The sequence below is a fragment of the Hoplias malabaricus genome, chromosome Y (genome assembly GCF_029633855.1).
Source record: "Hoplias malabaricus isolate fHopMal1 chromosome Y, fHopMal1.hap1, whole genome shotgun sequence".
Lineage (NCBI taxonomy): Eukaryota > Metazoa > Chordata > Actinopteri > Characiformes > Erythrinidae > Hoplias > Hoplias malabaricus.
In genome coordinates, this window is record NC_089820.1 from 86,955,388 (window position 1) to 86,967,534 (window position 12,147).

General features: G+C 51.2%; 1 protein-coding gene across 1 annotated transcript in view; it reads left to right on the forward strand.

Annotated features, from left to right (window-relative positions):
* kirrel1b (kirre like nephrin family adhesion molecule 1b) overlaps positions 1-12,147 on the forward strand; it is an 82,507-nt gene that overhangs the window by 17,071 nt on the left and 53,289 nt on the right. The window contains exons 12-14 of the mRNA XM_066656623.1: positions 35-142; positions 243-349; positions 1,936-2,013. Coding sequence (XP_066512720.1) covers positions 35-142; positions 243-349; positions 1,936-2,013 — 293 coding nt within the window. The remainder of the gene's footprint in view (positions 1-34; positions 143-242; positions 350-1,935; positions 2,014-12,147) is intronic.

Sequence of the window (12,147 nt, forward strand, 5' to 3'; positions counted from 1 at the left end):
AATTAGAAATAACCACTTTACCTCTGTCCCTCAGATATAGTGCCTGTGGGAATAATAGCCGGGGGAACGGTTGGCTCCTCCATGCTGCTGATCCTCTGTCTCCTCGCCCTGTCGTTCTACGTGTACCGCCAACGAAAAAGAAGTGAGTACTGTGTGTGTGTGTGTGTGAGAATTGTGAATAAAGTTTAATGGATACACTGTTGCTGTATGAAACTGTAATGAGGAGTTTGTGCTGTGTGCAGGTCGTCGAGGGGTCGCGCTGAAGCCAGACATCAAGGTTGAGACGGTAAACAAAGAGACACACAGCCTGGAGGAGGACTCAGCCAGTGTCTCCACAGCAACCCGCATGGTGAGAGCAGTGTGTTCTCTGAGTGTGGCAGCAAGTGGACAGCTGTGTCTTTCTTTCTCAGTGCTGCACTGTATGTTTAAAGTAGTAATAAGGTTGATGTGGTCAGAGCTGCTGGGGTCACTCTAAAGGCAGATATCAGAGGTGAAAGGACAGCATTAGATACTTCACCTGTCCCTACATTGCCATAATACACAGTTCAGACAGTCCTCTTTAGAAAAGACTTCCACAATGCTGGAGATAATAAGATTCATCTGCTCACTGTGAGGAGTGTGGTGTGTTCTCTCTGTGTCTGCGTGGGTTTCCTCTGGGTGACTGTCTGTGAGGAGTGTGGTGTGTTCTCTCTGTGTCTGTGTGGGTTTCCTCCGGGTGACTGTCTGTGAGGAGTGTGGTGTGTTCTCTCTGTGTCTGTGTGGGTTTCCTCCGGGTGACTGTCTGTGAGGAGTGTGGTGTGTTCTCCCTGCGTCTGCGTGGGTTTCCTCCGGGTGACTGTCTGTGAGGAGTGTGGTGTGTTCTCTCTGTGTCTGTGTGGGTTTCCTCCGGGTGACTGTCTGTGAGGAGTGTGGTGTGTTCTCCCTGCGTCTGCGTGGGTTTCCTCCGGGTGACTGTCTGTGAGGAGTGTGGTGTGTTCTCTCTGTGTCTGTGTGGGTTTCCTCTGGGTGACTGTCTGTGAGGAGTGTGGTGTGTTCTCCTTGTGTCGGCGTGGGTTTCCTCCAGGTGCTCCGGTTTCCACCCATGCTGGTAGGTGGATTGGAGACTCAAAAGTGTCCGTATTTGTGAGTTTGTGTTGCCCTGTGAAGGTCTGGTGCCCCCTCCAGGTGTATTCCTACCTCACACCCAGTGATTCCGGGTAGGCTCCGGACCCACCGCCGTCCTTAACTGTATAAGGGTTACAGAGAGTGAATGAATGAATGAATTTTGTGTGCATTTACACGTCTCTAACAGAGCAGATAATTTTATTTGCAGAAAAAACAAACTTTATCAGAGATATGCATCCAGTTCATTAGAGTTTGACCGACAAAGTCTGATAAAGAAGTTTTGTGTCTGAAATGATCTCTTTACAGCAGAAGGAGAAACATTAATACAGTTCAGTAGATGTTAATATAAACAATTGGTCAAAACCTGAACGAACGTAGGTGTGTGCTTCATGAAACTGTGTTTTAGAGGGTTATCTACTCGGGGGTATTAACATAACTCAGGTTTCTAGATGACTACGTAGGTAGCTATGGGAAGAGAGAGTACAGTGGGCGTTGCTCTGTGTGTGTGGGAACCCTATCTTCACATGAGGAAGCACGAGCTAGTCTCACCCTCCCAGCAAATGGTGTGACTGGAGGAGACCTTAAATAATGAGTGGGGAAACCTGACCTCAGTGAGCTCTGTAACGAAGGGTGTGTAGTAAAGACGGGTGTGTGCAAAGCTACCTTTCTATCTTTTCTTTCTTTTCTCTTCTTCTGCTGATCAACCTGATGTGGTATTTTCCTCTTCCCTCCCTCCTTCTCTCCCTCTCCTCTCTTTGTGTGTGTGTGTTCTTGTGGTGTGTTTTGATGGTTTAGTTTCTACCCTCTGTCTCCCTCTCTCCCTCCACTCAGCCTTTCAAAGACGACATGGACCTGAAGCAGGACGTCCGTAGTGAGACACAGGAGACAAAGGAGGAGTATGAGCTGAAGGTGAGGAACACACACACACTCTGACACATTAAGTTCCTCTGTAGATAAAGACATACACATTAATAAGCCATTGGATGTAATATATATTTATTTTTGTTTCCAAATAATGCTCATTGATTTAACTCAATACACTACAATGTCTCTTTGAGCTACATGCTGTATTTCCGCTGACATTGGTGTACTGCAGTAGGAGCCAGATCTCTGAAGATGTTCCTCTTTCTGAGTCCAACTTTCAGAGGTTTATCTGGAAAAGCCTTGAGTGCACAACACAGTGGTTCCCAGAGCTATTAAAAAGGGAGTGCAGCAAGGCAAAGGAATGAGGCCAGTCAGCAGTGTACTCCCCGCGTATGTGTAAACACACACACAGCGACCCCCACTCGTACCGTTACAAAGCCCCACATTACACACCAACACACTGTAACAGTACGAGTGGGGGTCACTGTGTTTAAGGTGTGTGTGTTGGTGTGAACTGCGGGGCTTTGTAACGGTACGAGTGGGGGTCGCTGTGTTTAAGGTGTGTGTGTTGCTGTGAACTGCGGGGCTTTGTAACGGTACGAGTGGGGGTCGCTGTGTTTAAGGTGTGTGTGTTGGTGTGTAATGCGGGGCTGTGTAACGGTACGAGTGGGGGTCACTGTGTTTAAGGTGTGTGTGTGTTGGTGTGCACTGCGGGGCTTTAACGGTACGAGTGGGCGTCACTGTGTTTAAGGTGTGTGTGTGTTGGTGTGTACTGCGGGGCTTTGTAACGGTACGAGTGGGCGTCACTGTGTTTAAGGTGTGTGTGTGTGTGTTGGTGTGTAATGAGGGGCTTTGTAACGGTACGAGTGGGGGTCACTGTGTTTAAGGTGTGTACTGCGGGGCTTTGTAACGGTACGAGTGGGGGTCACTGTGTTTAAGGTGTGTGTGTGTTGGTGTGTACTGCACGGCTTTGTAACGGTACGAGTGGGCGTCACTGTGTTTAAGGTGTGTGTGTGTGTGTTGGTGTGTAATGAGGGGCTTTGTAACGGTACGAGTGGGGGTCACTGTGTTTAAGGTGTGTGTGTGTTGGTGTGCACTGCGGGGCTTTGTAACGGTACGAGTGGGGGTCACTGTGTTTAAGGTGTGTGTGTGTTGGTGTGTACTGCACGGCTTTGTAACGGTACGAGTGGGCGTCACTGTGTTTAAGGTGTGTGTGTGTGTGTTGGTGTGTAATGAGGGGCTTTGTAACGGTACGAGTGGGCGTCACTGTGTTTAAGGTGTGTGTGTGTGTTGGTGTGTAATGAGGGGCTTTGTAACGGTACGAGTGGGGGTCACTGTGTTTAAGGTGTGTGTGTGTTGGTGTGTGCTGCAGGGCTGTGTAACGGTACGAGTGGGGGTCACTGTGTTTAAGGTGTGTGTGTGTTGGTGTGCACTGCGGGGCTTTGTAACGGTACGAGTGGGCGTCACTGTGTTTAAGGTGTGTGTGTGTGTTGGTGTGTAATGAGGGGCTTTGTAACGGTACGAGTGGGGGTCACTGTGTTTAAGGTGTGTGTGTGTTGGTGTGTACTGCACGGCTTTGTAACGGTACGAGTGGGGGTCACTGTGTTTAAGGTGTGTGTGTGTGTGTTGGTGTGCACTGCGGGGCTTTGTAACGGTACGAGTGGGCGTCACTGTGTTTAAGGTGTGTGTGTGTGTTGGTGTGTAATGAGGGGCTTTGTAACGGTACGAGTGGGGGTCACTTTGTTTAAGGTGTGTGTGTGTGTGTGTGTGTGTTGGTGTGTACTGCAGGGCTTTGTAACGGTACGAGTGGGGGTCACTGTGTTTAAGGTGTGTGTGTGTGTTGGTGTATACTGTAGGGCTTTGTAACAATAACATTACATCTTAAGCACATCTTAAGCACAGTGACCCCCACTCGTACCGTTACAAAGCCCTGCAGCACACACCAACACACACACACCTTAAACACAGTGACCCCCACTCGTACCGTTACAAAGCCCTGCAGCACACACCAACACACACGCACCTTAAGCACAGTGACCCCCACTCGTACCGTTACAAAGCCCTGCAGCACACACCAACACACACGCACCTTAAGCACAGTGACCCCCACTCGTACCGTTACAAAGCCCTGCAGCACACACCAACACACACGCACCTTAAGCACAGTGACCCCCACTCGTACCGTTACAAAGCCCTGCAGCACACACCAACACACACGCACCTTAAGCACAGTGACCCCCACTCGTACCGTTACAAAGCCCCGCATTACACACCAACACACACGCACCTTAAACACAGTGACCCCCACTCGTACCGTTACAAAGTCCCGCATTACACACCAACACACAAGCATCTTAAACACAGTGACCCCCACTCGTACCTTTACAAAGCCCTGCAGCACACACCAACACACACAAACCTTAAACACAGTGACCCCCACTCGTACCGTTACAAAGCCCCGCATTACACACCAACACACACGCACCTTAAACACAGTGACCCCCACTCGTACCGTTACAAAGCCCCGCATTACACACCAACACACACGCATCTTAAACACAGTGACGCCCACTCGTACCTTTACAAAGCCCTGCAGCACACACCAACACACACACACCTTAAACACAGTGACCCCCACTCGTACCGTTACAAAGCCCCGCAGTGCACACCAACACACACACACCTTAAAAACAGTGACGCCCACTCGTACCGTTACAAAGCCCCGCAGTACACACCAACACACACACACCTTAAAAACAGTGACCCCCACTCGTACCGTTACAAAGCCCCGCATTACACACCAACACACACACACCTTAAACACAGCGACCCCCACTCGTACCGTTACAAAGCCCCGCAGTACACACCAACACACACACACCAACACACACACACCTTAAACACAGTGACCCCCACTCGTACCGTTACAAAGCCCCGCATTACACACCAACACACACGCATCTTAAACACAGTGACCCCCACTCGTACCGTTACAAAGCCCCGCAGTGCACACCAACACACACACACCTTAAACACAGCGACCCCCACTCGTACCGTTACAAAGCCCCGCAGTACACACCAACACACACACACCAACACACACGCATCTTAAACACAGTGACGCCCACTCGTACCTTTACAAAGCCCTGCAGCACACACCAACACACACACACCTTAAACACAGTGACCCCCACTCGTACCGTTACAAAGCCCCGCAGTGCACACCAACACACACACACCTTAAAAACAGTGACGCCCACTCGTACCGTTACAAAGCCCCGCAGTACACACCAACACACACACACCTTAAAAACAGTGACGCCCACTCGTACCGTTACAAAGCCCCGCATTACACACCAACACACACACACCTTAAACACAGCGACCCCCACTCGTACCGTTACAAAGCCCCGCAGTACACACCAACACACACACACCAACACACACACACCTTAAACACAGTGACCCCCACTCGTACCGTTACAAAGCCCCGCATTACACACCAACACACACGCATCTTAAACACAGTGACCCCCACTCGTACCGTTACAAAGCCCCGCAGTACACACCAACACACACACCTTAAAAACAGTGACGCCCACTCGTACCGTTACAAAGCCCCGCAGTACACACACCTTAAAAACAGTGACGCCCACTCGTACCGTTACAAAGCCCCGCAGTGCACACCAACACACACACACCTTAAAAACAGTGACGCCCACTCGTACCGTTACAAAGCCCCGCAGTACACACCAACACACACACACCTTAAAAACAGTGACGCCCACTCGTACCGTTACAAAGCCCCGCATTACACACCAACACACACACACCTTAAAAACAGTGACGCCCACTCGTACCGTTACAAAGCCCCGCAGTACACACCAACACACACACACCTTAAAAACAGTGACCCCCACTCGTACCGTTACAAAGCCCTGCAGCACACACCAACACACACGCACCTTAAGCACAGTGACCCCCACTCGTACCGTTACAAAGCCCTGCAGCACACACCAACACACACACACCTTAAACACAGTGACCCCCACTCGTACCGTTACAAAGCCCCGCATTACACACCAACACACACGCACCTTAAACACAGTGACCCCCACTCGTACCGTTACAAAGTCCCGCATTACACACCAACACACACGCATCTTAAACACAGTGACCCCCACTCGTACCTTTACAAAGCCCTGCAGCACACACCAACACACACACACCTTAAACACAGTGACCCCCACTCGTACCGTTACAAAGCCCTGCAGCACACACCAACACACACGCACCTTAAGCACAGTGACCCCCACTCGTACCGTTACAAAGCCCTGCAGCACACACCAACACACACACACCTTAAACACAGTGACCCCCACTCGTACCGTTACAAAGCCCCGCATTACACACCAACACACACGCACCTTAAACACAGTGACCCCCACTCGTACCGTTACAAAGTCCCGCATTACACACCAACACACACGCATCTTAAACACAGTGACCCCCACTCGTACCTTTACAAAACCCTGCAGCACACACCAACACACACACACCTTAAACACAGTGACCCCCACTCGTACCGTTACAAAGCCCCGCATTACACACCAACACACACGCATCTTAAACACAGTGACCCCCACTCGTACCTTTACAAAGCCCTGCAGCACACACCAACACACACACACCTTAAACACAGTGACCCCCACTCGTACCGTTACAAAGCCCCGCAGTACACACCAACACACACACACCTTAAAAACAGTGACGCCCACTCGTACCGTTACAAAGCCCCGCAGTACACACCAACACACACACCTTAAAAACAGTGACGCCCACTCGTACCGTTACAAAGCCCCGCAGTACACACCAACACACACACCTTAAAAACAGTGACGCCCACTCGTACCGTTACAAAGCCCCGCAGTGCACACCAACACACACACACCTTAAAAACAGTGACGCCCACTCGTACCGTTACAAAGCCCCGCAGTACACACCAACACACACACACCAACACACACACACCTTAAACACAGTGACCCCCACTTGTACCGTTACAAAGCCCCGCATTACACACCAACACACACGCATCTTAAACACAGTGACCCCCACTCGTACCTTTACAAAGCCCCGCAGTACACACCAACACACACACCTTAAAAACAGTGACGCCCACTCGTACCGTTACAAAGCCCCGCAGTACACACCAACACACACACCTTAAAAACAGTGACGCCCACTCGTACCGTTACAAAGCCCCGCAGTACACACCAACACACACACACCTTAAAAACAGTGACCCCCACTCGTACCGTTACAAAGCCCCGCATTACACACCAACACACACACCTTAAACACAGTGACCCCCACTCGTACCGTTACAAAGCCCCGCATTACACACCAACACACACACACCTTAAACACAGCGACCCCCACTCGTACCGTTACAAAGCCCCGCAGTACACACCAACACACACACACCTTAAACACAGTGACCCCCACTCGTACCGTTACAAAGCCCCGCATTACACACCAACATACACACACCTTAAACACAGTGACCCCCACTCGTACCGTTAAAGCCCCGCAGTGCACACCAACACACACACCTTAAACACAGTGACGCCCACTCGTACCGTTACAAAGCCCCGCATTACACACCAACACACACACCTTAAACACAGTGACCCCCACTCGTACCGTTACAAAGCCCCGCAGTACACACCAACACACACACACCTTAAACACAGTGACCCCCACTCGTACCGTTACAAAGCCCCGCAGTACACACCAACACACACACACCTTAAACACAGTGACCCCCACTCGTACCGTTACAAAGCCGTGCAGTACACACCAACACACACACACACCTTAAACACAGTGACCCCCACTCGTACCGTTAAAGCCCCGCAGTACACACCGACACACACACACCTTAAACACAGCGACCCCCACTCATACCATTACAAAACCCTGCAGTACACACCAACACACACACACACACCTTAAACACAGCGACCCCCACTCGTACCGTTTCACAGTCCTGCAGCACACACCAACACACACACACACACCTTAAACACAGTGACCCTCACTCGTACCGTTACAAAGCCGTTCAGTACACACCAACACACACACCTTAAACACAGTGACCCCCACTCGTACCGTTACAAGGCCGTGCAGTACACACCAACACACACACACACCTTAAACACAGTGACCCTCACTCGTACCGTTACAAAGCCCTGCAGCACACACCAACACACACACACCTTAAATACAGCAACCCCCACTTGTACCCTTACAAAGCCCTGCAGTACACACCAACACACACACACACACCTTAAACACAGTGACCCCCACTCGTACCGTTACAAAGCCCCGCATTACACACCAACACACACACACCTTAAACACAGTGACCCCCACTCGTACCGTTACAAAGCCCCGCAGTACACACCAACACACACACACCTTAAACACAGTGACCCCCACTCGTACCTTTACAAAGCCCCGCAGTGCACACCAACACACACGCATCTTAAACACAGTGACCCCCACTCGTACCGTTACAAAGCCCCGCATTACACACCAACACACACACCTTAAACACAGTGACCCCCACTCGTACCGTTACAAAGCCCCGCAGTACACACCAACACAGTGACCCCGCAGTACACACCAACACACACACACCTTAAACACAGTGACCCCCACTCGTACCGTTACAAAGCCCCGCATTACACACCAACACACACACCTTAAACACAGTGACCCCCACTCGTACCGTTACAAAGCCCCGCAGTACACACCAACACAGTGACCCCGCAGTACACACCAACACACCCACACCTTAAACACAGTGACGCCCACTCGTACCGTTAAAGCCCCGCAGTGCACACCAACACACACACACACACCTTAAACACAGTGACGCCCACTCGTACCGTTACAAAGCCCCGCATTACACACCAACACACACACACCTTAAAAACAGTGACGCCCACTCGTACCGTTACAAAGCCCCGCAGTACACACCAACACACACACACCTTAAACACAGTGACGCCCACTCGTACCGTTACAAAGCCCCGCAGTACACACCAACACACACGCACCTTAAACACAGTGACCCCCACTCGTACCGTTACACAGCCCTGCAGTACACACCAACACACACACCTTAAACACAGCGACCCCCACTCGTACCGTTACAAAGCCCCGCATTACACACCAACACACACACACACCTTAAACACATTGACCCCCACTCGTACCGTTACAAAGCCCTGCAGTACACACTAACACACACACACACACCTTAAACAGTGACCCCCACTCGTACCGTTACACAGCCCTGCAGCACACACCAACACACACACCTTAAACACAGTGACCCCCACTCGTACCGTTACAAAGCCCCACAGTACACACCAACACACACACACACACCTTAAACACAGTGACGCCCACTCGTACCGTTAAAGCCCCACAGTACACACCAACACACACACACAACTTAAACACAGTGACCCTCACTCGTACCGTTACAAAGCCCTGCAGCACACACCAACACACACACACCTTAAATACAGCAACCCCCACTTGTACCCTTACAAAGCCCTGCAGTACACACCAACACACACACACACACCTTAAACACAGCGACCCCCACTCGTACCGTTACACAGCCCTGCAGTACACACCAACACACACACACACACCTTAAACAGTGACCCCCACTCGTACCGTTACAAAGCCCTGCAGTGCACACCAACACACACACACACCTTAAACACAGTGACCCCCACTCGTACTATTACAAAGCCCCGCATTACACACCAACACACACACACCTTAAAAACAGTGACGCCCAATCGTACCGTTACAAAGCCCCGCAGTGCACACCAACACACACACACCTTAAACACAGTGACCCCCACTCGTACCTTTACAAAGCCCCGCAGTACACACCAACACACACACACCTTAAAAACAGTGACGCCCACTCGTACCGTTACAAAGCCCCGCATTACACACCAACACACACACACCTTAAAAACAGTGACGCCCACTCGTACCGTTACAAAGCCCCGCAGTACACACCAACACACACGCATCTTAAACACAGTGACCCCCACTCGTACCGTTACAAAGCCCCGCATTACACACCAACATACACACACCTTAAACACAGTGACCCCCACTCGTACCGTTAAAGCCCCGCAGTGCACACCAACACACACACCTTAAACACAGTGACGCCCACTCGTACCGTTACAAAGCCCCGCATTACACACCAACACACACACCTTAAACACAGTGACCCCCACTCGTACCGTTACAAAGCCCCGCAGTACACACCAACACACACACACCTTAAACACAGTGACCCCCACTCGTACCGTTACAAAGCCCCGCAGTACACACCAACACACACGCACCTTAAACACAGTGACCCCCACTCGTACCGTTACAAAGCCCCGCAGTACACACCAACACACACACACCTTAAACACAGTGACCCCCACTCGTACCGTTACAAAGCCGTGCAGTACACACCAACACACACACACACCTTAAACACAGTGACCCCCACTCGTACCGTTAAAGCCCCGCAGTACACACCGACACACACACACCTTAAACACAGCGACCCCCACTCATACCATTACAAAACCCTGCAGTACACACCAACACACACACACACACCTTAAACACAGCGACCCCCACTCGTACCGTTTCACAGTCCTGCAGCACACACCAACACACACACACACACCTTAAACACAGTGACCCTCACTCGTACCGTTACAAAGCCGTTCAGTACACACCAACACACACACCTTAAACACAGTGACCCCCACTCGTACCGTTACAAGGCCGTGCAGTACACACCAACACACACACACACCTTAAACACAGTGACCCTCACTCGTACCGTTACAAAGCCCTGCAGCACACACCAACACACACACACCTTAAATACAGCAACCCCCACTTGTACCCTTACAAAGCCCTGCAGTACACACCAACACACACACACACACCTTAAACACAGTGACCCCCACTCGTACCGTTACAAAGCCCCGCATTACACACCAACACACACACACCTTAAACACAGTGACCCCCACTCGTACCGTTACAAAGCCCCGCATTACACACCAACATACACACACCTTAAACACAGTGACCCCCACTCGTACCGTTACAAAGCCCCGCAGTACACACCAACACACACACACCTTAAACACAGTGACCCCCACTCGTACCTTTACAAAGCCCCGCAGTGCACACCAACACACACGCATCTTAAACACAGTGACCCCCACTCGTACCGTTACAAAGCCCCGCATTACACACCAACACACACACCTTAAACACAGTGACCCCCACTCGTACCGTTACAAAGCCCCGCAGTACACACCAACACAGTGACCCCGCAGTACACACCAACACACCCACACCTTAAACACAGTGACGCCCACTCGTACCGTTAAAGCCCCGCAGTGCACACCAACACACACACACACACCTTAAACACAGTGACGCCCACTCGTACCGTTACAAAGCCCCGCATTACACACCAACACACACACACCTTAAAAACAGTGACGCCCACTCGTACCGTTACAAAGCCCCGCAGTACACACCAACACACACACACCTTAAACACAGTGACGCCCACTCGTACCGTTACAAAGCCCCGCAGTACACACCAACACACACGCACCTTAAACACAGTGACCCCCACTCGTACCGTTACACAGCCCTGCAGTACACACCAACACACACACCTTAAACACAGCGACCCCCACTCGTACCGTTACAAAGCCCCGCATTACACACCAACACACACACACACCTTAAACACATTGACCCCCACTCGTACCGTTACAAAGCCCCGCATTACACACCAACACACACACACACCTTAAACAGTGACCCCCACTCGTACCGTTACACAGCCCTGCAGCACACACCAACACACACACCTTAAACACAGTGACCCCCACTCGTACCGTTACAAAGCCCCACAGTACACACCAACACACACACACACACCTTAAACACAGTGACGCCCACTCGTACCGTTAAAGCCCCACAGTACACACCAACACACACACACAACTTAAACACAGTGACCCTCACTCGTACCGTTACAAA